At 36.2% G+C, this 23538-nt stretch overlaps 1 protein-coding gene across 1 annotated transcript; it reads right to left on the reverse strand.

Annotated features, from left to right (window-relative positions):
• Positions 1 to 6817: 6817 nt before the first annotated feature.
• Positions 6818 to 23064, reverse strand: LOC135198541 (uncharacterized). Its single transcript, XM_064226217.1, has 4 exons — positions 22909 to 23064; positions 20304 to 20495; positions 17513 to 17704; positions 6818 to 13708 (listed from the first exon to the last, which is right to left on the reverse strand). Exons 2-4 carry the CDS (start codon positions 20487 to 20489, stop codon positions 13481 to 13483), a joined length of 606 nt encoding a protein of 201 aa, XP_064082287.1. The 5' UTR covers positions 20490 to 20495; positions 22909 to 23064; the 3' UTR covers positions 6818 to 13480.
• Between the last annotated feature and the right edge of the window lie 474 nt (positions 23065 to 23538).

Below are 23538 nucleotides of genomic sequence, written 5' to 3' on the forward strand. Positions count from 1 at the left end.
ATATCTTCCATAGTTATTTTTTTAAATGTTCTCTTTTGAGATAGAGTTCTTGGTACATATGGCTCTAAAGTAGCCATACTAGAGTTTTGGAGGGATTCCATGGACAAGTCCTTAGAAGAAAGCATAGGGGTCGTCAACAGAAATAGGCGGGTGGTTGCCATATAACTAAAAAACTTAATTCATCCAGATATTCCCCATACCCACCATGGAGTCACACTTAGAGGACGGGTCATCCCTTTAATTAGGGTCGTCCTAGGGGTAATTACCAGATATACACCCTATCTCCAGTGCTAAGGCGTCATGATGTCCGTCGAGATCTGACCCGGCACTGAGGATAGGGTTTAACATTACACTTCCCCTTCACTAGACCACATCAGGTACTCGAGTTCTACGGGTGAAGTGGCATGCCGTCCATCCTCACCCTCCTTCAAATCCCAAGAATAATTCCAAATCATGTCCAAAACCAAGCCAAAAGTCATCAACATAAAATCCATACCTTATAGGGGGAGGAAGCAGAAAGATGAAATGTTTTTAGTAAAAGGAAAAGGGCTGATTTATTTACCTAGTTGGGTCAACAGCTGGGCACCAAGGCCCAGCGAGAAAGCAGTTCCCACCAGGCATCAGAGCCCAGGTGCTGAACCCTAAGCCCCCATTCTCGGCAAGGCTTCAGCATCTGGGGGCGTGTTGGCTGCCTAGGACAGCAAATGATAGGGATTTATCAAGTGTCATTTGACACTATGCTTTTAAATCTACATTTTGGGTGTTTCGTCCTAGGTTATTACTCCTGATGAGCATTTTGAATGGTTAACTACAATAGCATAAAGTATAAGAGCTCCTACGAAGTGTTTGAGGTAAAACGTGCCCCAAAACTTCATTCAATTCCTCCTAGCTACTACGTGGCACACGATGACTGTCTCAAGAACTCATAGACTGACTTGTGTAGTAGTTGTGAATTGTGATAGTAGTTGCGATCTAAATTTATTATTATTTTTTTGTGGCTACTTGCGACACAAAGGATGCAAATGAACTAAATATTAGTATAAAAGTAAATAACTTGAAGAAATTACTAAATAGAATACACCAGAAACTAAGCAAAAATACAGTAACTAACAACGCTATCCCAAGAGATGACACCCTAAAGAGAGAGAGAGAGAGAGAGAGAGAGAGAGAGAGAGAGAGAGAGAGAGAGAGAGAGAGAGAGAGAGAGAGAGAGAGAGAGAGAGAGAGAGAGAGAGAGAATTATATATTGCTGATGACAAAATGTTTAAAAATCGAGGCACATTTTGTGATATGTTCTTATTAGCTACACGCAACACAGATGAACTCTGGCATGCACGGGAAGAATAGTTGGAAGTCAATAACAAGACTGTAGTGAGCGCATTGTATAAAGAGCTGAACGTTCAGTCGGCACTTCAATTCATTCATAACGAACTTGATCGAAATTATTTGATCTTACGAAATTTAGGCTGTCAAACCAAGCTCGTGGGCTTTTTCCACCAATCAGTTCTGAAGACGGTGGAAGGAGGGAATTGTTATTGCTGGAAAAAAAACATATTAAAAATAAATAAATAAATAAAAAATGGAAATGGAGTGCAAAGATCTAAGGATGGAAAGAAGAAAGGAATAGAAAACTGATGTAAAGTAAGTCTATAAAAGTGGATGCAAAGAGAGGCCGAAGGGACGCTGCAGACACCGTTTAGTCATGTCATTAGAAAAAAAAACGGATGATTATATCACATCTCTTGAAATTGGGATGAAAAAAAAAATTAAATTAAGAATTTTACCAACCTTCGACGACAAAAATGATGAGAGCTCTGTTAACTATCATGGCCTGCATTATTATGGGTCTGCGTATATGAAGGAAAATCTACGCATGAGCCTCAACAGCATGGCCACCCCTGGACCAACCAGATAGTAGCAGTCATAAAAAAAAAAGCATCGTTCCCAGAGGAGATTCATAAACCCTGGGGAAAAGTGTCAATCCCACAACCAACAAAGTATCAAAGAAGCAATGAAAACTCATTACTTAAAACTTATCAACAATGTTATGAAAACAAAATTAGACATTACTGAAAAGTTAACGACGGTCTCACAATCAAGTTACATCGCATATTAAATAACTGGTTTTTGAACGAGTATAACGACTACTGTGTTGAGCACCTACTACTTCGTCTGTGTTGTTAGATAGAACTCCAGATTTTGGAAAATTAAGGACGAAAAGATCCACAATCAAGTTTTTAAAATCCTACGCAGGACTTAACTAGACTATCTTTACGTTATGCATATGTATGCGACTGCCATCAAAGATAAAAATAAATAAATGTATGGTCTTAACATTTGGTTAATCAATACGGTTGAATTTCTAGTTTTCATATTTGTTGAAAAACTAATATAGCTGTCAACACACAAGCATTAGATTCTCGAACCAAAATTCTCACACAACTGGCGCAGTCGGGCTTCATAAGAAAGAATGGCTTAATTTTTCTTAAATTTACAAGTTTCAGGGGAACTAAGCACCACTCCGACGAAGTCGAAAGTCATTCATTTTAGTGGCTTTGGCTGTACCTTAGGGCCTTAGGGCAAGGACCTTGCTCTCGGCTACTTCCTCCTCGGCAGTGCCTATAGTACTAGTCATTGCTGGTTGCCGCCCTTGTGATAAACAGTTTCCCCCATCGAAGTGCTGAAACCATACGTTTCAAGACTAAAATCGCTTTAAACAAAAAATCTTAACTGGAAGAATAATTATATCCTTTAGTGCACGAGGAAAAATAAATACATGTATTCATGTTCCATCTGAATCAAACTCATGAGACCTCTAGGTCACTAACACCCGGCAGTATCATGAATTTATTCCTAAACGCATTTCACATTTTTTTTTATAAATCTGGCCTTATTGATGCACAGTAGCTTTGAAAGCAGGAGTTACCTATCTTAAGAGATATTCACTACAAATGATAGTTAAAATGATAAATTTTACATCCAATATCTTGATTATTAAATCAAGTAATAGTAACTGGAGTTACTCAGGGAACCTATCAAACAAACCAGGTTTTATTTCCAAAACCTTAAGAGAAGACAGTTTAAAATAACGGTAACCAAATGTCTTACCTTCAGAAGTAAGAATCCTTAGATGTTCACTGTACGAACTTTCAAGTTAAACTGAACTGAGCTGAAGTGAAGTCACTGAACGAAGTTCCTGAACACTGACCTGTTCATATAGGTTCCAATAATCTTCGAAAATATCTGTCGCAGCCCTTCCCGGTCCTCGTATTTTTCCCCCTTTTGTTTTTACGTTGAGTCGTCCTTGTTTTTTCCCCTCACATTCTGAATTACACTTTTTCTCCATAAACGTCTAAATTTAAGCTAATTGAGGAAAACGAGCAATGTCTGTGTATGGATGGGTTACTGATCTGTAAGTGTGCTGTTAACGAGAAAATGGCCCTATTCATTCGTTTGGTTTTATATACAGCCCTCCACAGGGATAATTCTCTCTCTGACGGGCCGTTGTACGTTTTCCAAATTAGTTGCTGCTTATTATTTTATAATTGTTTTATTTTCTTTTATCAGTATCGTAGCTCCTGCAGAACACACACACACACAGACACACACACACACACGATATTTAGTTCAAGTGGTAGTGAAGATTCAGAAGAAATTATTTCCATATCTAATATTAGGAATTTATTTCACTCTAACGTTAAATTTGCTTATTCTGATTGATTTTTGTGACGTTAAAAATACCATAGCAAAGAAACAATTAACAGTTAAAATATTTCCACTTTTAATTGCCACTTTAACTACGGTAGATAGTAGCTACATTGTAGTGTAATGGGAATAATATTACTGTAGTTTCACTTAAGATAACTATCTTTCTAGAACTCACAGTAAGATCAAGTATTAGGATTACCAGTGTTTCTTAAATTTAAGAACAGGCGTTTTTATAATAATCTGGCAAGGATAAAAAATATGACTTCTTGTTAATCATAATGCAAAGATATTGATTTATTGAAGTTTACCCTCCATCCCAAACAAGGACTGTAAACTAACACAGTTTCGTCGACAACTGTGTTAGTTTACAGTCCTTGTTTACAGAAACAATGGGGACTTCCGTAACGATCTAGTATATTTTTCTTATTATTACAACCGGTACTATTTATTATACATAAAGGGAAATATGAATAAAACACTTTCGAATATATCCAAAAGAAACTAGCCTAAGCAAGATGAACGTTTTGTAGTTCATGCGCACATAAATATGAGACCTTACAAAAACGCAAAATACATTTGGGATGCATGTATTGATGAAAAAAAAAAGAAAAAAATGCGCCTGAAACTTTGAAAGATAACTTTAGGCTGACACTGGGGCCAAGAATCAAGAACATAATCAACAACGACAAAATGAAAATAATTCATTGCACTTCTCACGATACTTGAAATGAAACTTTCGACTGTCAAGTACATTTTGAGAACATCTAGTGGCTGGTAAAAGAAACAGTTCACATGAACGAAATAACACGGCTGAAGAGAGTGCTTACCTGAGAAACTATTGTTTTAATTTCAAATATGGTAATCATAAAGCTCCCAACCCAATTTTTACATATATTTTTTACTCAATGTAGGTATAAGTAATGATGGCTAAACAAACTTTCTTCTTTTTGATCAAAAGACAAACAATTTACATCAGATTTTACTACCTTACTTCTGGCATCTCACAAAAGGTAAACCAGGATTACATAGCCAATATGAAATTTTAATCACTTGCAGTTAAGCTTTCAGATGACATAATCCCTTTTACACCCACAAAATCCTTACTAATACGAATAAAAGCCTTTACAAATTACCAATAAGTATAAAAGGCGGCATATTTACTGTGATGCCTCTAATTAATTAACTACCAGGTGTTCGCTATTCTGTAAAAGAAATGACCGCCAAGATTGAAGAATGGTAGATCTTGATAGTTCTTCGATCTTTATGCACCCATAAGAGTAATTGTCTTACCTCCCATTCGGGAGCCTTACCTAGGAATCATTCGTTCCCATTGGGCTTGCCACGTTGTCTAGGTCCGATTTTTATCCCTCAGTCATGACTATCCTTCAAACTAGTCCCAAGACCCTGGGTGGTCTAGTTTTTATTATGTTAGCAATATATGATATAATTGGCTATTGCCACAAGGCAACCCAAAAATGCTTTAAGATGTTGAAAGAGAATTAAAGTCTTGGTGTACCCTCCGGACTCACACCTACCAACAGGGATGAATTCCGTGTGCATCATTATATTATCTGTATACAGTGCTAATACTGAAGATAAAATCCCATACAATTTATTTATTTATCTGTGTTAAAAGACTTTGTCGGAAATCATTGTTGTATAATTCAAATGCTTCTAAAAAGTTATTCATTTAGTTGTGTTAAAAGGCTTTGTCGGAAATCATTGTTTTATTATTCAAATGCCTCTAAATGAAAGAGAGACACTCACCACACACAAAATACATTGACTTACAACGTTAAGTTTTTCTTATAAAACAATTGATTTATGACTTGAAACAACAAAGTTTTTCTATTAAGCATCGAAAACTTCGCTGATGATTAAATCATCACTTGGAATTAAAGCTTTCAAGGATTTACAACTAGAATTTGGCAGAGAAGCTTTCAATATTTTACAGGTTGTAAAGCATCGAAGTTTTATTGACAAATTCAAATTTAGACTCCAGCTTTCGCAGCGTGGCTAAAAGCCATGACAGGCAGTAGGCACAGGTATGCGAACCAATGACTTGGACCTCACTCGTGATTGGCATCAACCGACAAATTTGGGTAACAATGTCTGCCTGCCGTGCATTTGCCCCTCATTTGGAAAGCGCCGAAGATGCTTTACAGATACAACACATTGTAGGTCAGTTTAGAGAAAAGGTTAAGTTAATTTTTTTTTTTTCAATAAATGAAATTATCTATTTCACACTTCGTTCAAAGTGAAAAGCTCTTGAGAAACAAGCGAACCAAATATCCTGAGGTAATAGGCGAGCATCAGAAACATTGACATGAAAAGTGTGTGGGGACTCAGAACAAAAAACAAAGAAATTAAAAAAAAGAATATGTTTATGTTAGTGTGGAGAGAGAGAGAGAGAGAGAGAGAGAGAGAGAGAGAGAGAGAGAGAGAGAGAGAGAGAGAGAGAGAGAGAGATTATAACCAGAGTGTTTGAACAGGTGAATACAAAGACAAGAGTTTTCTGCCCTGTCATCCACATATGTTCAAGTTTTCAATGATAAGATACTAAACATAAGAAAATACACACATACACAAAGCCTTCACAATAATAACCAATTAAAAAATGCACTCATACAAATACAAGCAACCCACACGTCATATAGACACAAATGCAGTATATTCATACAAAAGAAATTCATGAACTTACATAGATTTGCACATAAACACCAAAAAATGGCTTTTTTTACAGAAAAGAAACACGTATCCGAAGTGATAATCTAGATTAATCCCACCTTTATTCCAGGATTAGGAAACTGTGCAAAATTAAAACATGAACACAATGAATTGTGGGGTCACAAATGATAAGGGCTCATAGTAAACATCGTTAAAAGAATTATCCCTTTATTTTATACAAGAACTATATTTTTTATTATATACAATATGGAAAAAGATACTGCAATCTTCTAAAGAACTTCAAAGCATTGTTCACATTATATGAAAGCAACAAATTTTTTAAACCGTTCTTGAATGTTATAACTATGACTTACTCAAAAATACCCACCTTACCAATACATAAATCCAAAGTTATGTATTCTGCATTTTTTTCTTTTAAAAATTTTTCTTACTCTCACAACATGTTAATTACTTGGTTAATGACTCAAACAGAATTTTTGAAAATAAATTAAAGACCTATTCCCCTACATGTCAATTCATCAAACCATTCATAATCTCTAAAACCTTCCAGTCTACTCAGAATTGCATTACCACATGTGTATAAAGTACTTGCACATATTATTTCTCATTTTCTCTTTTATGCAACGTTTCCAAATTCATTAACAGCTAGTTAACAATTTCTAAAAAGTACAAAAGTAGTTATATAAAGAACAGGTTAATACCATCATTTAAAATATTTGAGTAGAACAATAAAAATCAAAGGCTGTAAACCTTAAATGTAGAAACTTTACTCTTTGTATGAAAGGCCTATATAATCTAGATGTGGCATGGTTAAAGATCTGATTATGGTGTACATGGCAATTCTTCCCATGGAAGATTGTTTTTGCAAGGCCTGTAATACTGTTTTGAATGTAATTTTCATATATATTTCATCTTTACAGATGATCACTATTGATTTTTTCTTAACTGATGAACACCCATTATGTATATGCAAGCACTGTATATTGTCCTTTTGGCTAAGAAAGCAAACATGATAATGGAAAAGCAGTGGTATAAACCCCACTTCACCCATCTTGAATCCATTACTGTTCCTGAATTTCCAAAATCCTCAAATATTATGTAAAGGCTGAGAGGTTCCCTAAATTATTCAAATATTTTTGTTAACTTTATCCTTGTCTCATGTTATAGTAATATTTGTTGCTCTGTTCTTCTACTTAATATCACTATTCCTTCATTATTACCCTTCTTATCATTATTCTCTAACTGTTCTTCCTATCCTTGTTTCAACATTTCTTATTTACCAAAGTCATACAACAAAAGGTAAAATAATTCTAAGGAAACATTGCATAATGAAAATAAAATATTCACAAACATCACATGGTCATAAAGATAACAAAAGCCAAAACTACTTCTTCATAGAAGAAATATAACACAGTAATTCAAAAACTTCTTATAAGTAATAGTTTATTTTTTCTACAATCCCATTGATAATACTCAACCCATTATCATGAGGAATATAGGAGACTGTGATGATGAGTTAAATATCACTTATAGGGCTGTGATGAACAAATGACAACTTGTTAAATACATCTCCAAATGATAACATCATCAAACTATCTATATCTAAAGAAAAAAAAAGCTGCAAATTCATTTTATTTTTCAATTATATTAACTCAATAAAAAAAAATCTGAATCAAATATATGTCACATGTTTTTGTTTCATCAATACGGAACAAAATTTCTTCCTATTGCCCTTTATGCATGACTGTGCAGATTAACAAAGCTGTATACTTCTATTTAGTGTTAGAAGATGGCATCTTGGCTTCTGCATTATCTACTGACATGTTTCCATTAAACTCCAAGAGGGTGAATCAGAAGACTAATTGGAACAGTAGCTCCAGAAGCACCATCCACAGAGGGCTTGTCTCATACAGGGGCACAAGAGCTGCACCTGAATTTATAGAAATTGAAATGCCTAAGTCAAAATAGTTGAGTTTAAGACACACTAATTAATTATGCAATTACTCTAGGATAAAGTGGGTGCAAAAGAGTGGCCCCTGACTTAGTTTGAGCAAGTAAGGATGCCAAAGAAAACAAATCACCAACACATATTGGTTTAACAGATGGATCATTGATACACAAAAAATGGGTATCAGAGATGATTATGATATGAAAACATAAGCACCAGGAGGAGGAGCTGAATCTAAAATCTAAATAGGAATAGAGGAGCCTGAATTTATTACATCAACAAAGCCATCGCTACTGTGGATGTAATGGAAGTAATTTTATATCAATAGTAAATAAGCAGAGACAAAGGTAGAATGAAGAGTAGTACAAACAAATGAAGCACCGATGACCGCATCACCCAAGACTCGAGAGTCTGATAGGACAATGTCAGTTAAGCCCCGTCCACACAGTTGAGCTTTGCCTGACGGACTTCACCCGATGTGACATCAGAAGCGGGAAGTGTCAAATTTGATTGAACAACCACGATAGTGGGCATTGCAGGCAAAGGAGAATTTGTAGGAGCAATTGTGTGGAGCAGTGGACCCCCTCAACATACTTAAAACTACTACTTGTACATACTGTTAATGAAGAAGCAAGAGCAGATGGAAATAAAAGGCTAAAAACTGAACATTGAAACTATTACGATATTGATGCTGTATTAAACATGTGTTTAAAATATTTTCCTGAAAATAAGCCAAATTCAGAAAAGTGCATGAAGGAAACAGCACTGGAAGGAGAGGAACTGAAAGAGGATACTAGTAGAAGCAGGCTTTAAAAGTGCAGCAGTCCAGAGTGCTAGGCAGGGTGAGCATTGCAGGTGAAAAGGCCAAAGGCCAGAGAAAGACAGACCAATACAGCAAGTCAGGTAGTGGGCAACATTTGTGAGATAGCATGCTTCAGAGTAGCAAGCCATTCCCTTGTTGTTACCGCCAGAAGGTAGGTCTGGTGAGTGAACTTGCCCAGATACATATAGAACTTGATTGATTATATTTCTGCTTTAAAAACTGTGTCCATTGATCATCATCCAACCAAGAAGACGCATGATAAGGCTTCACAAAATTTCTTCAGTTTCTGAGCTGAACTAGGTTGTCTTTCTTCATTACTCAATTGCCCACCTATCTTCCATAATGGCTAATTGCTCCAACTCCTCTGTACCAGACCAAGCACACGTAGTGACCCTCATTCTGGGAGTATGCAGATTCCAACAGATGGTAGTCCAAGATGACGAGAACATTCAGAGGACAGAAATAAATAGATGAAGTAATTAAAAACTTATGTTATATGCTGTTAGACTGCAATAACTGTGTTAATCAGATACAATGGAAGCACCAAAAATGTTTCCTAGACAAATATGTTTGACGACGAGAACAATGCACAGGACAGAAATCAATGGAAACGACTCATTCATAACAGTGACCCCACATAAAAATGGGTTAAAGCTGGGAAGGAGGAGGAGGTTTAGTCCAAGATGAAATCATTAAAAACTTATGTTATATGCCGTTAGACTGAAATAACTATGTATTATGTAATCAGATACAATGGAAGCACCAAAAATGTTTCCTGGACAAATATCTTTACTATCAATATTTGAAGCCCTTTACCTCTCTCAGAATTGGAGGCAATATTGATGGTTATGTAATATTATCGTTTCAAACAACCCACTTGAGTCGTGCTTGTAGTTTCCAGCCAACTGAGGGCAACCCCCAAAAACTACAAAGGTATATCAGCTGCTGAATCTAAAATCCTTAACTGCTCAGCATAGTAGCAGTCAAAGAGTTCAGATGAAGCTGATAAAAGGTGAACTTATTTCTCTATCTTTATGATGAAAGCAAAGGACTATCCCTGTGCTTACTCCAACTAGCAATGTGATAAAAAATAGCAGATGGAAGGGCTTCTCTTAAACTAGCTATGTACTTGGTTGTCACAGCAAAACTGGGAGGATGTCTCAAATAAAACAGGAACAAAGACACCACCTTCTAAAACTTTATAGAAGTATGCACCTTTGTTTCTTTGCACATACATGAACAAAGGCAATAGGAAGAAATGTTGCAGTTGGTTCGTGACAAACACAAAAATGCTATAGTTGCATGTTTGTTCAGGTAGGGCATGAAGTTATTATGCAGCTTAAGCCCTGTCCACACGGTCGAGCTTTGCCCGGTGAACTTTGCTTGGTGTGAGGTCAGAAGTGGGAAAAGTCAGAACCTTATCCACTTTTTCTCCGCTTCTGACGTCACATCGAACAGAGTTCGGATGGGCCTTTAATGTTGCCGTTACCAAGGCACAAACACTGAATTGCATAACTAAGTACAGTAGTACTTTACTCCAGTTTAGCTATGAAATACTAGAGAAAAATAGAAAGCAAGAAATAAAACATTTAACTAAAACATTTAATTTTTAAAAACATCCTCTACCTTATCTGCAGATTAAATTTAAAGGGATATACAGCACTGTAATAGTGCATAATATGTACAGCAAAAATCAGGATGAGTAAAACCAGACTATAACAACAAAATTCACAAACTCTTCTTCAATAAAGTGAAAATGTTTACTCATTTATACATCATCTTAATGAGGACTGAGTACTTGTGTAAAACAAAGCACTGTACATACTGTTCTGAACAAGAAACATGTCAGAATACAGTCTTTAGAAGATTCACCTTGAAACAGAAATAAGAAAACAGTATGAAGGGTGGAAAGCCAAGTGAAAAGCATTTGCACGTTCACCTAAAACTAAACCAGATCAGGAAGCAACCTGACTAACTTCTCTGTCTGCCTAACTTGGTGTGAAGAGAATACATAAACATAACATGTTTGATAATAATACAAATATATATGAAACATACAGTCACTATTTGATAATAATACAAATATATATGAAACAAATAGCCACTATTTGATGATAATACAAATATATATGAAACATATAGTCACTACTTATCGAGGTAATAACTGTTAATAAATCCTTTAGGACACAAATTCTACATTACACTATCTCTCATCAGACCAAGCTACTCAAATGGGCAATTATTTATAAAATGAATGCAAGAAATATCTGGACCGATTACAAGCATTTGTAAAAATGCAGTACAGTACTAAAAAAATTCATACGAATTCAAGTGTCATAGTTATAGTATATATGTAGGCTCTCATTAAAGAATGTGAAAAACATTACAGTACATATACTGATAACAAATTTTCTAATCCAAGAACAGGGAAGCTATCACAGTTTTTGAACTTTCACATCTTTTCTACTAACAAAATAAAATTCAGAAATAAAAAACTGAAAAAAACATCATCAATAAATAAAAAGCTATTGCATATCAATTAACCCTAATGCCTGTGTGCATGTTTAAGCAAGTGCTTATTACTTACAGTATTTAAAACAAGCAAAATGGAAATTAATGTTGGGTGTAACCTGCAATTTACTGCAATGCTCCTAAGCAGAGGTACGTATACATAAACAATGAGACTAGGAGGGTACCTCCAATATAATCACAACAGTCTATGATACCTGAAAATGGTTTCAAATTGTTCTTAAATGGAACTTCCTCAAGCATGAAAGTCAAGCTTCACCTCTCTTACTGTATAATTAGACTTTGTGTAAATGTTTGTTCCTTATATAAACACCTGTGTATAAAAGTCTATAAGCTAACTGACATCTGCCATTTCAGCCACTGAAATGACTGAAAAAGCTCAGTTGGAGAATGGTGAAAGATGAAACCACACAAAAGTTTTGCTTCTTCAAGCACTCTTTCCCAATTAGGAAGAAGGGGATTCATAAGTCTCTTCCCAAGTTCATGCAACAATTGAAACCAATTCAAAGCGGATTAAACGTATGCCTAACTAAAACATACAATGTATGCTATGCTACCAAGTAGGAGTTCTGTAGCATAATCCACAACTTACAGCTGACTTCCCACAAGCAAATACTGCTGTACTCCTCCTTCAAGACAGAGCTTCAGAAGAAAATATTTATTACCACTCCTTCTCAGGTTCGACCCTATCCACCTCCTTAATGTAACGACTCCTCAGACTGGACGCTCTGGTACCCAGCTTAAGACCAAGATGCCTTCTCATCCTCCTACTCAACCTGATTCTTTTGGTGTCCTTCCCCTTCTCACGCTACAAATAGAAAATCCTAGTGATCAATGAGACTGGATGAGTGATGCAGACTTGGATAAAGCATCCCTGTCGTTAATAAAGTCTTCAGTACTGTGTAAAGGGGGACTTTCAAGAATTAATACAATAACACAATGTACATACTTCATGTCCAGTAGAGACTTATAATTAGAATCATGATCTACACTGAGGTTATAAAGGGTTGATATGCGGAGTCAAGCGCCACAAAAAACCTAACCTAAACTCTGCCTGAGATTTCTCTACTCTCAACATACATTTTCTATCCAAAGAATTCTGTTAATGCACATTTTTTTTTTATAGTTAGTAACTGACAATTAGCAATGTACACTTGTCAGGTAAGAGACATTTTGTTAATTTTACCACAAAGCATGGTTAAAAACAAAACTTAACATCTTGAGGACATTTTGTCACCAATAATTCAAGTCACCAATAATTCAATGCTTGAGCTCATAGCACCATATTTTGTTAGTCAAATATAAGAAAGCTTTAACAAAAATATTTGTTTGTTTTTGTTTGTTTGTATGGTGTTTTTACGTTGCATGGAACCAGTGGTTATTCAGCAACGGGACCAACGGCTTTATGTGACTTCCGAACCACGTCGAGAGTGAACTTCTATCACCAGAAATACACATCTCTCACTCCTCGGTGGAATGGCAGGGAATCAAACCCGCGACCACCGAGGTGAGAAGCAAACACCAAACCAACCATGCTACTGAGGCGCTTTAACAAAAATATTTTGCAATAGTATTTTTCACCCAGTCACACATAATTCCCAGAGGTATTTACAATACTGCTTGTCGCATTGTATACATACCAGTAAACACTATACAAAACTCTGATGAAGTACAAATTTAAATCAATCATTTTTTTTTCATTTTTTTTTTTGTTAGAGCACAGTTCAACTCTCCATAGTTATACCCTCATTTTTGAAACTAGCATAACTATGGCAACCTTATCCTCACTGTGAATCTTTTCTTGATAAGATACCAGCTATTTGATTTTTCCAATCTTCATCAGAGATATTTTGAGCCCATGGTGGGATGGCTGACTGAGGTAGTGTGAAAGAGGCCATGACTGATTTAATTTCTTCAACCTTATTACCATCCAAAGTTAAACGATCTTCCTGAGGAGAATTCCAGATGGAAGCTTGCTCTGCTGATTCTTCTTGTCTACTTTGCCTTAAATTCTGTAACATAAAAAGTTCATAAACATCAGGGATTAATCACCAAGTGCAATACAGTACCATAATTTGACATTTAGTTTTGATTCTAATTTATTTCATGAACATTGTTAGTGAGATTATGCCAAATAACATTACTATCAAGTACAATTTAAGGTAAACTCATCATATTAATTTATAATACAATATGTAAGCCAAAATCATTCACAGGAGTCATTTTTAGGCCATAAAACACTGACAAATTGTTTTTTAAATTGTTTTATAACACAGACATTTCCTTTTACAACATTACAATGACAAAAACTATGTAAAAATGTGAATTATGATGAAGCATTGCAGGTAATGATGAAATAATATGCAGCTGTTGGACAGACACAAATCTTCTGAGGGAGGTGCATTAGAATTAAACTCAAAATATATTGGGAAAAATTGGTAAGCACTTCATTGAGCGTAATTGTTTTCTTTGGCTTGTATATGTATACATGAACTGAGATTTATTTTCTTGATATCATGGTCATATTTCTTTTTCAAATACTGAAAATCTATCATAAAAAAAAAATCTATCATAAAATTTTGAACATTATCCAAGGTCAAAGTCTGGAAAGGAATGAGAAAAAATTAGTGATAGCAATAAAACTCTAAACAGCGTGGACAATTAATATTAACATCCACAGAACTAAGGCAGTCCCTAGTTATTGGTGGTCTCGGTTAATGGTGATCCGGTTTTATGGCACTTGTCTGGCGCCTTAAAATCAGCAATTTATGGCACCATAGCAGGCCGAGTTTCGGTTATTGGCGCCATAAGGTGTCGATAATAGAGTGATGGTACCATAACATACCTAACAGAGGCGCCATTAACCAGTTATTGGTGCCATTAACTGAAACTCAGCAGCATAAGCCCCATAAATTGCAGAGTTTCGGTTAATGGCGGTTTTTTGCTTATTAACACCCTGCTGAGAACAGAGGCCCCCCGCCAATAACTGGGGACTCCCTGTAGTATTAATTATCTAAATCAAAGCAGTTTCCAAAAGTCATCAATAACTTCTCAATCCAAAGGTGATGAGGCAAAATGTAAAGGAAATAGGATTCAAATTGAGCTTGCCAATGTACAGAAATGACTGAAGATGAGAAAGTGACTCACTAACTGAAAGCAAGTCACCGATTCTTGTACGTATGTCAGAATAGCTCACTTGCACTCCTGTCACTGTTGCTCATGCTTATGGTAAATATATTTTGAATGGTCAAGTTTGCAACTACCTAGTAGTCCAAGTTATGTGTAAACTAGGAAGGTTTGCATTTCTATAGATCACTTAAGCTATAAGGAATACCTCATTACTCAGACATGTGCAAGCAACTTCAATTGTTCAGCAATAATAAAATACAGTGGAACCTCGACATACAAAAGTACCTACTTACACGAAAAATCCAAGTTACGAAAGCAAAGACAAAGATTTCTTTGCTTCTCTATACGAAAATAATTCAGGTTGCAAAAGGGTAAAGTCTGAGATTCTCCCGGACCGCCGAGAACAATTTCAAAACTCGTGCGCCGCCAACTGAGTAGACTCGCCACCATCCTCCCGCTCTCCCATTGGTTCCTGATGCTAATCACTGCTGTAAGATCCTGCTCTCCTATTGGTCAGCATCTGTCACATCATGCCTCTATGTAAAGCCGTTCCTTGACCACTTTTTGCGGCAGTGTTATCGTAAACATGGAATTCGTTCGTTCACATATATTTCGTTTGCTAACGTAAATTCGTGTTAGTGATTCTGCTTTCGTTGTACTGTAAGTTACTTTATCGTATTGTGTGTGAACTTAATTACTTACGTTATTAGCCATGGGTCTCAAGAATGTTACTGAAGTTCACAGAAAGAAGAGGATGCTTTCTATGGAGAACGAAGATGGAGATAATCAAGAAGTGTTAATGTTTTCTGCCATTTGTTAATGTGTTTCGTATAGAGTTAATGTTTTCTGCCATTTGTCCTCCTCCTCTGTTGCCACTTTCGGAGATCGCCTCACTCGAAAGGTAAAGTTCCACATGTTAATACATATGTACGTACATGTACGTACAGTATTTCTTGTACCATGTACACTAATATACTTTATTTACAGGTACGTACTACAATAAAGGTTATGTTAGGTATTGAATGGCCCAAATTGTTGTATTTCATTGTTTATTGGTCAATTTAGCTTTATAATAAAATTTACTGTGGTGTTTTTGTAGGGCTTGGAACGAATTAGGCAATTTACATGTAAAACGTAGTTCGAGATACAAAAAAATAAGGTTATGAAGGCCACTTTGGAACATTAATTTCGTATCCTGAAGCACTACTGTATATGATGTACATATATTCACTTTCCAGTACTTTACTACACTACATTCAGATTTTATTTCCTACAATCTCTAATTTAATTATTTTGACACGATTTCATTAATTTATACAGTAGACCCTTGACTCACGAACACAATCCGTTCCTAGACCTTGGTCGTGTTCCAAATTGTTCGTGACTCGGAGCTAATTTCCCCATAAGGTTTAATGGGAATAATATTAATTGGTTCTCGACCCCTACGAACCAATATATATTATGTATATTTTGCCTTATTTTACACAGATAATGTAAAAGTCAGTGTAAAAAACCTTAATATATCTAATAATATAATTTAAAATGGTAAACTAACACTATAAAAACGTTTGTAAAGTGAACACTTACTATGACTGGCGAGACTTCTGGCTTGACGGACAAGAGAAGAGGAGGGTGGTGGGTGGGGAGGAGGTTATTGTGCGGAAGGAGACCCTCCCCCATCCAGGTCGGGGAGATCTCGTTCCGGAGATTCAACTCTTCTAGGTTTTTTTGGTGAACGTTTAATCACAAACTTATCCAATGTCTGTTGCCTTTTCCTTCCTTGCATAACTTTTCTGAAATGGCTCATTAAATTTTCATTGAGCATATTCACGATCCTGTTCGTAACAATTTTGTCCGGATGATACAATTCAAGGAAGCACTGGACATCATTCCACTTTTCCAATGCGGCTTTTATCACATCACTGCTGACATCTGTAACTTCCTCCCCAGCCTCCTCTTCGTCAGTTGATTTCTTTCTTTATTTCAATGGTTATCTTCCTCTGCACCCTCTTCTCACCATCACTCTTCACTTTCTTACTTTCACCACCACTCTTCACTTTCTTAGGGCCCATTATGAAGAAAATCACAAGTTTTAGCGCAAAAAATGCTAAGCGAATTGACGAACGTCTTGTACACAATGAGATGAGACAAAGAGCGATGCGTGGGTGACGCCGTGCGTGGGCGGCTGGAGGATGGCTGTTCCCATGGCAACTCAAACGCTCTCACGTGTGCTGGGCGATTTCGCGCATTTTTCAAATGTTTGTCTAAAAATTAGTTTGTGAAACAAAGTGAATTGTTATTTTCCAGAAATTTCCAGCATTTTTCAAATGTTCATGTCTCAAAATTAGTTCATGACCCAAACAGAATTTTTATTTTCCGCATTTTTTTTTGTTCGTATCTCAAAGTTAGTTCGTAGGTCAAGGGTGAAATTTTACCTATAATTTTGGTCGGGGATCGAGTTGTACGTGGGTCAATGCGTTCGTGAGTCAAGGGTCTACTGTATATCTGTAATATATGTGCATGCATTGGAAATATCACATTCCAATATGGTACTGTATGTGATGCACTCTGAAATTACATGAAAGCCGCTGAAACCCAATATTTGCAATACAATTGGTTACAAAAAGAAAGGCATGCATTGTGAAATAATTCCACATTAACATTATGTTGATCACGTTCACACTTACCTGCTCAACATATTCCACGGTTTGAGAGGACATACCACTGACTTGTTGAGTACTTTCTCCATTGCCTTCTACATTATAATTATCATTCTCTTCTGCTTCATCTTCAATTACATTTGGACCATGAGTATTCAGTGCTGCCATCAAGCCACTGAGAGAGTTGTAGTCAATAGCCGATTCATCATGATCATCATCCTGCAATATGATTCATTATTTAAAACCACATAACTTAAAGTTGCAAAACATTACTTAAAATAAGCTTTAAAATTAAAATTCTCATATTTGCAATAATTCCTAACTTAGTATCCTAACTTAAAAAATGCTCTGCTCAACAGTGGACTGTTCTAAATTGACATGCTGGTATTTGAGATGATTAACATGGCAAAAATTATGAATACTATACGTACAAGGTTTTGCCAAGGGGGTGGGAGGGCCCCTGATCAACATATGTTGACATCATGTTCTTTTGTCATGGAATAGTCTAATCTGAGGGGTTAAGATGGCACTCCTATCATCACAAAGATCTGGATGTATCCTATACAAATACTAAACTCCAGTGTTACATGTACGTACTAAAAAATACACCCAAATTCACTCTATTTTATGTGCAATAGAATGGAGCACTAAGAAGAAGGGATAAACTGATTTATCTGTTCACTGCAGTTCATCAATCTAAGTGTCTGTACTGTGAAAGCCTGAATACAGTACTATGCAGCTGGTATTGCAAATATTGTAGCTGGTCAGGTTAGGGCACTTTGGGCACCCATAACCATGACAGTGGCTGGAAAGTTTTACTAGTAAGTGTATGGTCAAGATTTTAGTTCTGTTTACATCTTGTGTATGAATATCACTGATGTTAAGGAATGAGATCCTTTGCCATAAAATGGAGCATCAAAAGGCTACTAATATACCTACACATTATAGGAAAAGCAGAAAAATATTTATATAAACTTTGTTTCATGGATTCAAACCTGTTACTGTACCTATTACACCTGACGCATGGAGGCAGACCACGCAATGAACAGTCATCATACCAGTCCTAGTACAAGAAGCTCCCTGTTATCCACATGGATAAAAACAACGGAAAATTCAGGCTTGGGATGATATGCAATTATGTCAACTCTAAGACTAGATATTGAATAGTCCCTGGACTATATCCTTTATCAGCCTGGCATACCTCCTTTTCTAAAAGCTGTCCAACATTCCCCCAGTTTAGGAAATGCACTCCGAGCATATAATTTCTCTGGGCAATTCTTTGCCTTTGCAAAAACAGCAAAATGGGTTTGGATCAGTCTTAGGAAAAGTAATATCCTCACAGTATAGTCTTACTTCATCACTTTTACAAAAATTGGCATTGATTCCCTCCTGCTTCATTTTTATGAAATACCTGGCAAAATCTCTATACAGACACAAAAGGCTGTAGTGTACATATAACAGGAATATGCCATTTCTGTGAAGGAGAATTTACTAGCAACATAAAAAGAAAATGAAAATATCGATACAAGATTACAGAATGATATAGAACTATACTATACTCGCTGCCAATAAGCTATTCTCACCACTAAAACAAAAAACCCAAACAAGACAAACATTCTTCCAAACAACACTAACAGTGCAAACAACTGATTGGAAACAAGTAAAATAATAGATATATTACAATAATATTTAGAAACCACACATCACTTTATGCAAAATATTTAGAAAACTACATGTATAATTTTCCTTGCAAAGAGACTGACAAACTGGACCAAAATGATAACCTCTCAGTCCTGATAAATTAATGTTTTTGATTAATGTTCCTTATGATAGTTATCACAGACTGTTAGTAGTGCTAACTTTGACTCTGAAAGGATAGAAAGAATGAAGTGAGAAAAATGAAGAGCACTTGTTGAACACTATTACCATAAAAATTGATGATGCATCTTGATAAATACAGTAGGTTATGGCCAATTTACTTGTGTTCAAGAAAAGATTATGCTTTCATTAATGTTCCAGTAAAATAGGAGTCTGTCTGTCATTTGGACACTTCATCTCAGCCAACAATGATGGGTGCAACATGAAATATCATACTGGTGAAACATGAAATAATACACAAGTACAGTATGTTGCCATCAGAGAACAAGAGGAGAATTTTCCCTTTAACCAGAATACAAAGCCCCCACTGCATGCTTTTTAATTACTCATAAAGAGTTACTTAAATTGGCTGATCTAACAACAAACTGGTCTGACAGACAACGGGAAACAAACTAAAAGTTATTAAAATTGGACAAAGGCTGCAAACCTTCCATTCTGAAAAGAATTCTTGTTAAAGCCGTACTGTGGAGCTTTCCTGACATAAATAACGTTATTGTAGTTAATCAATATACCGTACAGTACTGTATACTGCGTTGTGCGTTATAACATTACCAAATATAATTGATCTCATGACTTTTACTACTGTTTTTTTTTCAAAATATGCTTACAGTCCTTTTACAAATCGTATTAAACAAAACATTGATCTAGGTAAAAGATTCATGAGGTGATTCAGTGAATATGTACATGATTCCAAGAACAGGGAATACAAAAGAAAAGGGACACTTTCTAGAAGGCAAGTACTCAGATTAAACGACTTTTACTAATTCTTGAACACTCTTTAGTTTTTTAACTATATATGGGCATTGCAGTCTCCACTACTGGAATGAGTTCCAAGAACATCCTTTTTTTAGTCCTTTAGAAGATCTGACTAGCCCTAAAATCTACAAGCACAAACTACTTATCAATAATGAGACATGATTTCATCAAAATTTCAACTTACAAAATCTTGTGGCAGAGGCAGGTAACCTGAGAAATTTGGATCTTCAGAGTCAACTTGATCTGTTTCTTCATCACTTGAGGACAATGGTGGGCCCATTGTTAATCCAGTTGGAGGAGTAATTCCTTCTTCATCTCCATTTCCTGGATTCCCTCTACCACCCTGCATAGGTTCAGGTACTGGTGACATTAATTACTGAAAGAAAATATAAAGTATTTTTTACAAGCTAGCTATTGTATAAATTTGTATTTTTCTCAATCAAAACATATGCCCCTCAATGCCAACTTTCCTCTTTTAACAACTTCCTGGTCATTACAAATTCGGCCCCATTAATTTCTTATGGTCCGAAAACAGACAAGAGGCCCAGGGACCGAAAGCGATTGCGTCACACTATGGCGGTAATCTGGCAGTAAAACATCTTCATATATCCAAAAAGTAAATAATAAAGATATATATGCACATTACGATTATAACAATTACATGAATAGCTGATAACAATCTGCATGAATAACTGGTAAACTGTTCTGCAAAAAAGTTGAGTATAGCAATTCATTTACAATAGGTACGAAAGTCAAGATATCGTGACGTCATAATACAGGACTTAAAAGAACATTCTAATTCTGAAAAATAATTACTTATATTTGAGTCAGAATCGAGTTACTATTTCAATAATGAATATTTTCAAATTAATCATCATAAATATGTAAAATATTGATGTTTTACTATTTGTTTAAATAATTATCTAGTGCACGCTTCGTCGTCTTCTTCTACCAAAACAGTTGTTTACTTAAAAACGTTGTGGCCAGTGACCGTGTTCCGATTGTTGTGATGAAAGTGCCCCTGCATCTATGGGTACAAGTGGTGTGCAGATTTATCACAGGAATGTGAAGTTTGTTGACACAAGCGACTCCACAAACATCGAGATGGCCTCAATCTTCTAAGATATTTAAGCGTAGGTAAAAATTTCGAAAGCGTTTTGGTGAGATTTGCACTGCGTTGGACACTGTTTTCACTACCCTCTGTTTAATGCTTTAAATTTAGCCTTAATTTCTAACTTCGGAGAAAATACTTACTTCGAAAAGAGAGTAGAAGTCTTTAGCTCCGTCTCTCACCAACAAGTCGCGACTGATGCCCATCTCCAGTGTCAGGATGCGTTAGGTAAATCTAAAGGAGAGCTCCGTCTCTTGTTTGCACAAGAATATATATTTTTCCACTGTATTTTTTATTGATTATGCTTAAACTGATCATTAATATTGGCGGCATCAAGCAATTACACCCTTGTTCCCATCTAACAATCTTGGGGGACCCCAGTGGGAACCGGGGTTTTTGGGTGGGGGGGAGCAAGAGAAAAGTGATTTCCAGTTCACTACCTAACCAAACAAACTACCTAACCTAACCTAGAGCGCTGTACCCCTACCTAGGCCTACCATAGGGGAGCTTCGCCCCCCTGGGACCCCCCCTTCATGACAATTCCGAACATTTTGAGCGGCCATTAAGCTAACTGAGAGACAATACTCCAGCATACTTCACACGATAATCAAAATATAATACAGGAAATAGCTTACCTTACATATAGGTTTTATCACACAGAAAGACTTTTTTGTTCAAGTCAAGACGGCACTTTTCCTTACAAGTTGGGCAAATGTGTTCACTCTTGATTAAACCGTGATTTTGGGCAAAAGTTACGAGCCTTTCTATATGCCCATAATAATAGTTTGTGAAACCTCCATAATTCACGTACCAATTTTCACACACTGTGGGGAAACTTTCCTCGGGAACAAAATCGGAGCTTGTACACGGTCGTGCTAGGTAGGTAATTCACTCATGGCACTAGTGCAAGTAACGCTGAATTGGAGAAAATAGGCGTATTTGCCAAAAAAAATTACGACTTTGGTATTATTGGCTGAAAACAGTGCTTTCTTCTGTTTCAGAGAAAATTGAAACGTGCTTAGCCTACTTGTGATTGGATATTGTCTATAATGATGTCACTTTTTGGGTGGAGTTTTTTTCGTGACGTCATTCGGAAGGTGTGGTTTCCCCATGACGATTTGAGACTGCGCAGCGCACAAACGATCGAACAGGAGCTCATTAAGATAGGTGATACGACAGAGACAACAACATGAAGGACTTTGTTTTTCCTGTAGGTACAAATATTCAAGTTGTGTTTTCTAGACTGATAGGACTTAGGTACTGCCACTAATTTCCGTCTTCCTTAGAACATACTTAGTAGGTATTTTCTTTCAAAGTATAAACACATTTATACTAAAAATCGGCCAGAGCACTTAGCCTATTAAGATTTACCACGCGTTATAGGCTAGCTACATACTTTTTCGGAGGGTGGCAAGCCGTGATCGTCGGTGAGTTGAGCCAGGCCATGCGGTAGTTTACCCTAAATCACTTTCAATTTTGACATTCAAGTTTACACAGAATTCAGTTTAATATTACCATATTACAGCTGTATGACGCCATAAAAAGCCAACAGATAAATCACATTTCATCCCTGTCAAAAAATGGAACTGAAAGGGAGCACCCTACCACTGCTGTTCAACTGCGATACCTATGTATTGATAAATACCATTTTTGTTAACCCCAGTAATGGAATACTCACCTTAATTTTTTGTAACAAAGTGCTTCTTGAAAAAGCCCGTATTCTGACAACTGCCTTTACCCTCCGTATGGGGAATGGGGACTAGGGGTGGCTGTCGTTGTGTTTACGTTGCTTAAAAAGATTTAGACAACGCACGTAATCTGCAATCAAAGAAAAAAGAAGTAAAAGTTCTTGGCTAGCATACCGACTCCAGCAGAAAAGGGATAATAGACATGGATTGAAATAATCATTTTGAATTAACAAAGTAAAGTTTAACTTAATATTGAGTAAAGTAAACAAGGAAATAACATTTTGCACCACATTGTGCTCGCAACCGTGTTTATGGAGTGAGCGCTTAGGATCCAGGAACCATCCATGATAACTTTGGAATTGATTAAAAATAATGGTATGCAGATTTAAAGAAATTGTACCAAGCCACAAGGGAATCCTAGGGAATAATGTGGTGGGTGACGAAACAGCTAAACAAGGTTTGGAAAATATTTGCATTATGGATAATAATTTAGCTATAACCGAGAAGAAAGCAGCTTTAAAAAGAAAAATTAAAGAAATGTGGCAGAAAGAATGGAACATACCGAATCCGGTTAAATGGCTTGGAACCTTTAAACCTATTATAGGAGAGTTGGAAACATC

Source organism: Macrobrachium nipponense, chromosome 23, assembly GCF_015104395.2.
Source record: "Macrobrachium nipponense isolate FS-2020 chromosome 23, ASM1510439v2, whole genome shotgun sequence".
NCBI classification, from domain to species: Eukaryota; Metazoa; Arthropoda; class Malacostraca; order Decapoda; family Palaemonidae; genus Macrobrachium; species Macrobrachium nipponense.

Coding starts and splice junctions, on each gene's coding strand:
- LOC135198541 (XM_064226217.1), bottom strand. CDS start 20,489: ATGTCACCAGTACCTGAACCTATGCAGGGTGGTAGAGGGAATCCAGGA. Junction 17,705..20,303: donor TGCCTCTGCCACAAGATTTT/GTAAGTTGAAAT, acceptor ATCATATTGCAG/GATGATGATCATGATGAATC. Junction 13,709..17,512: donor CCGTGGAATATGTTGAGCAG/GTAAGTGTGAAC, acceptor TTTATGTTACAG/AATTTAAGGCAAAGTAGACA.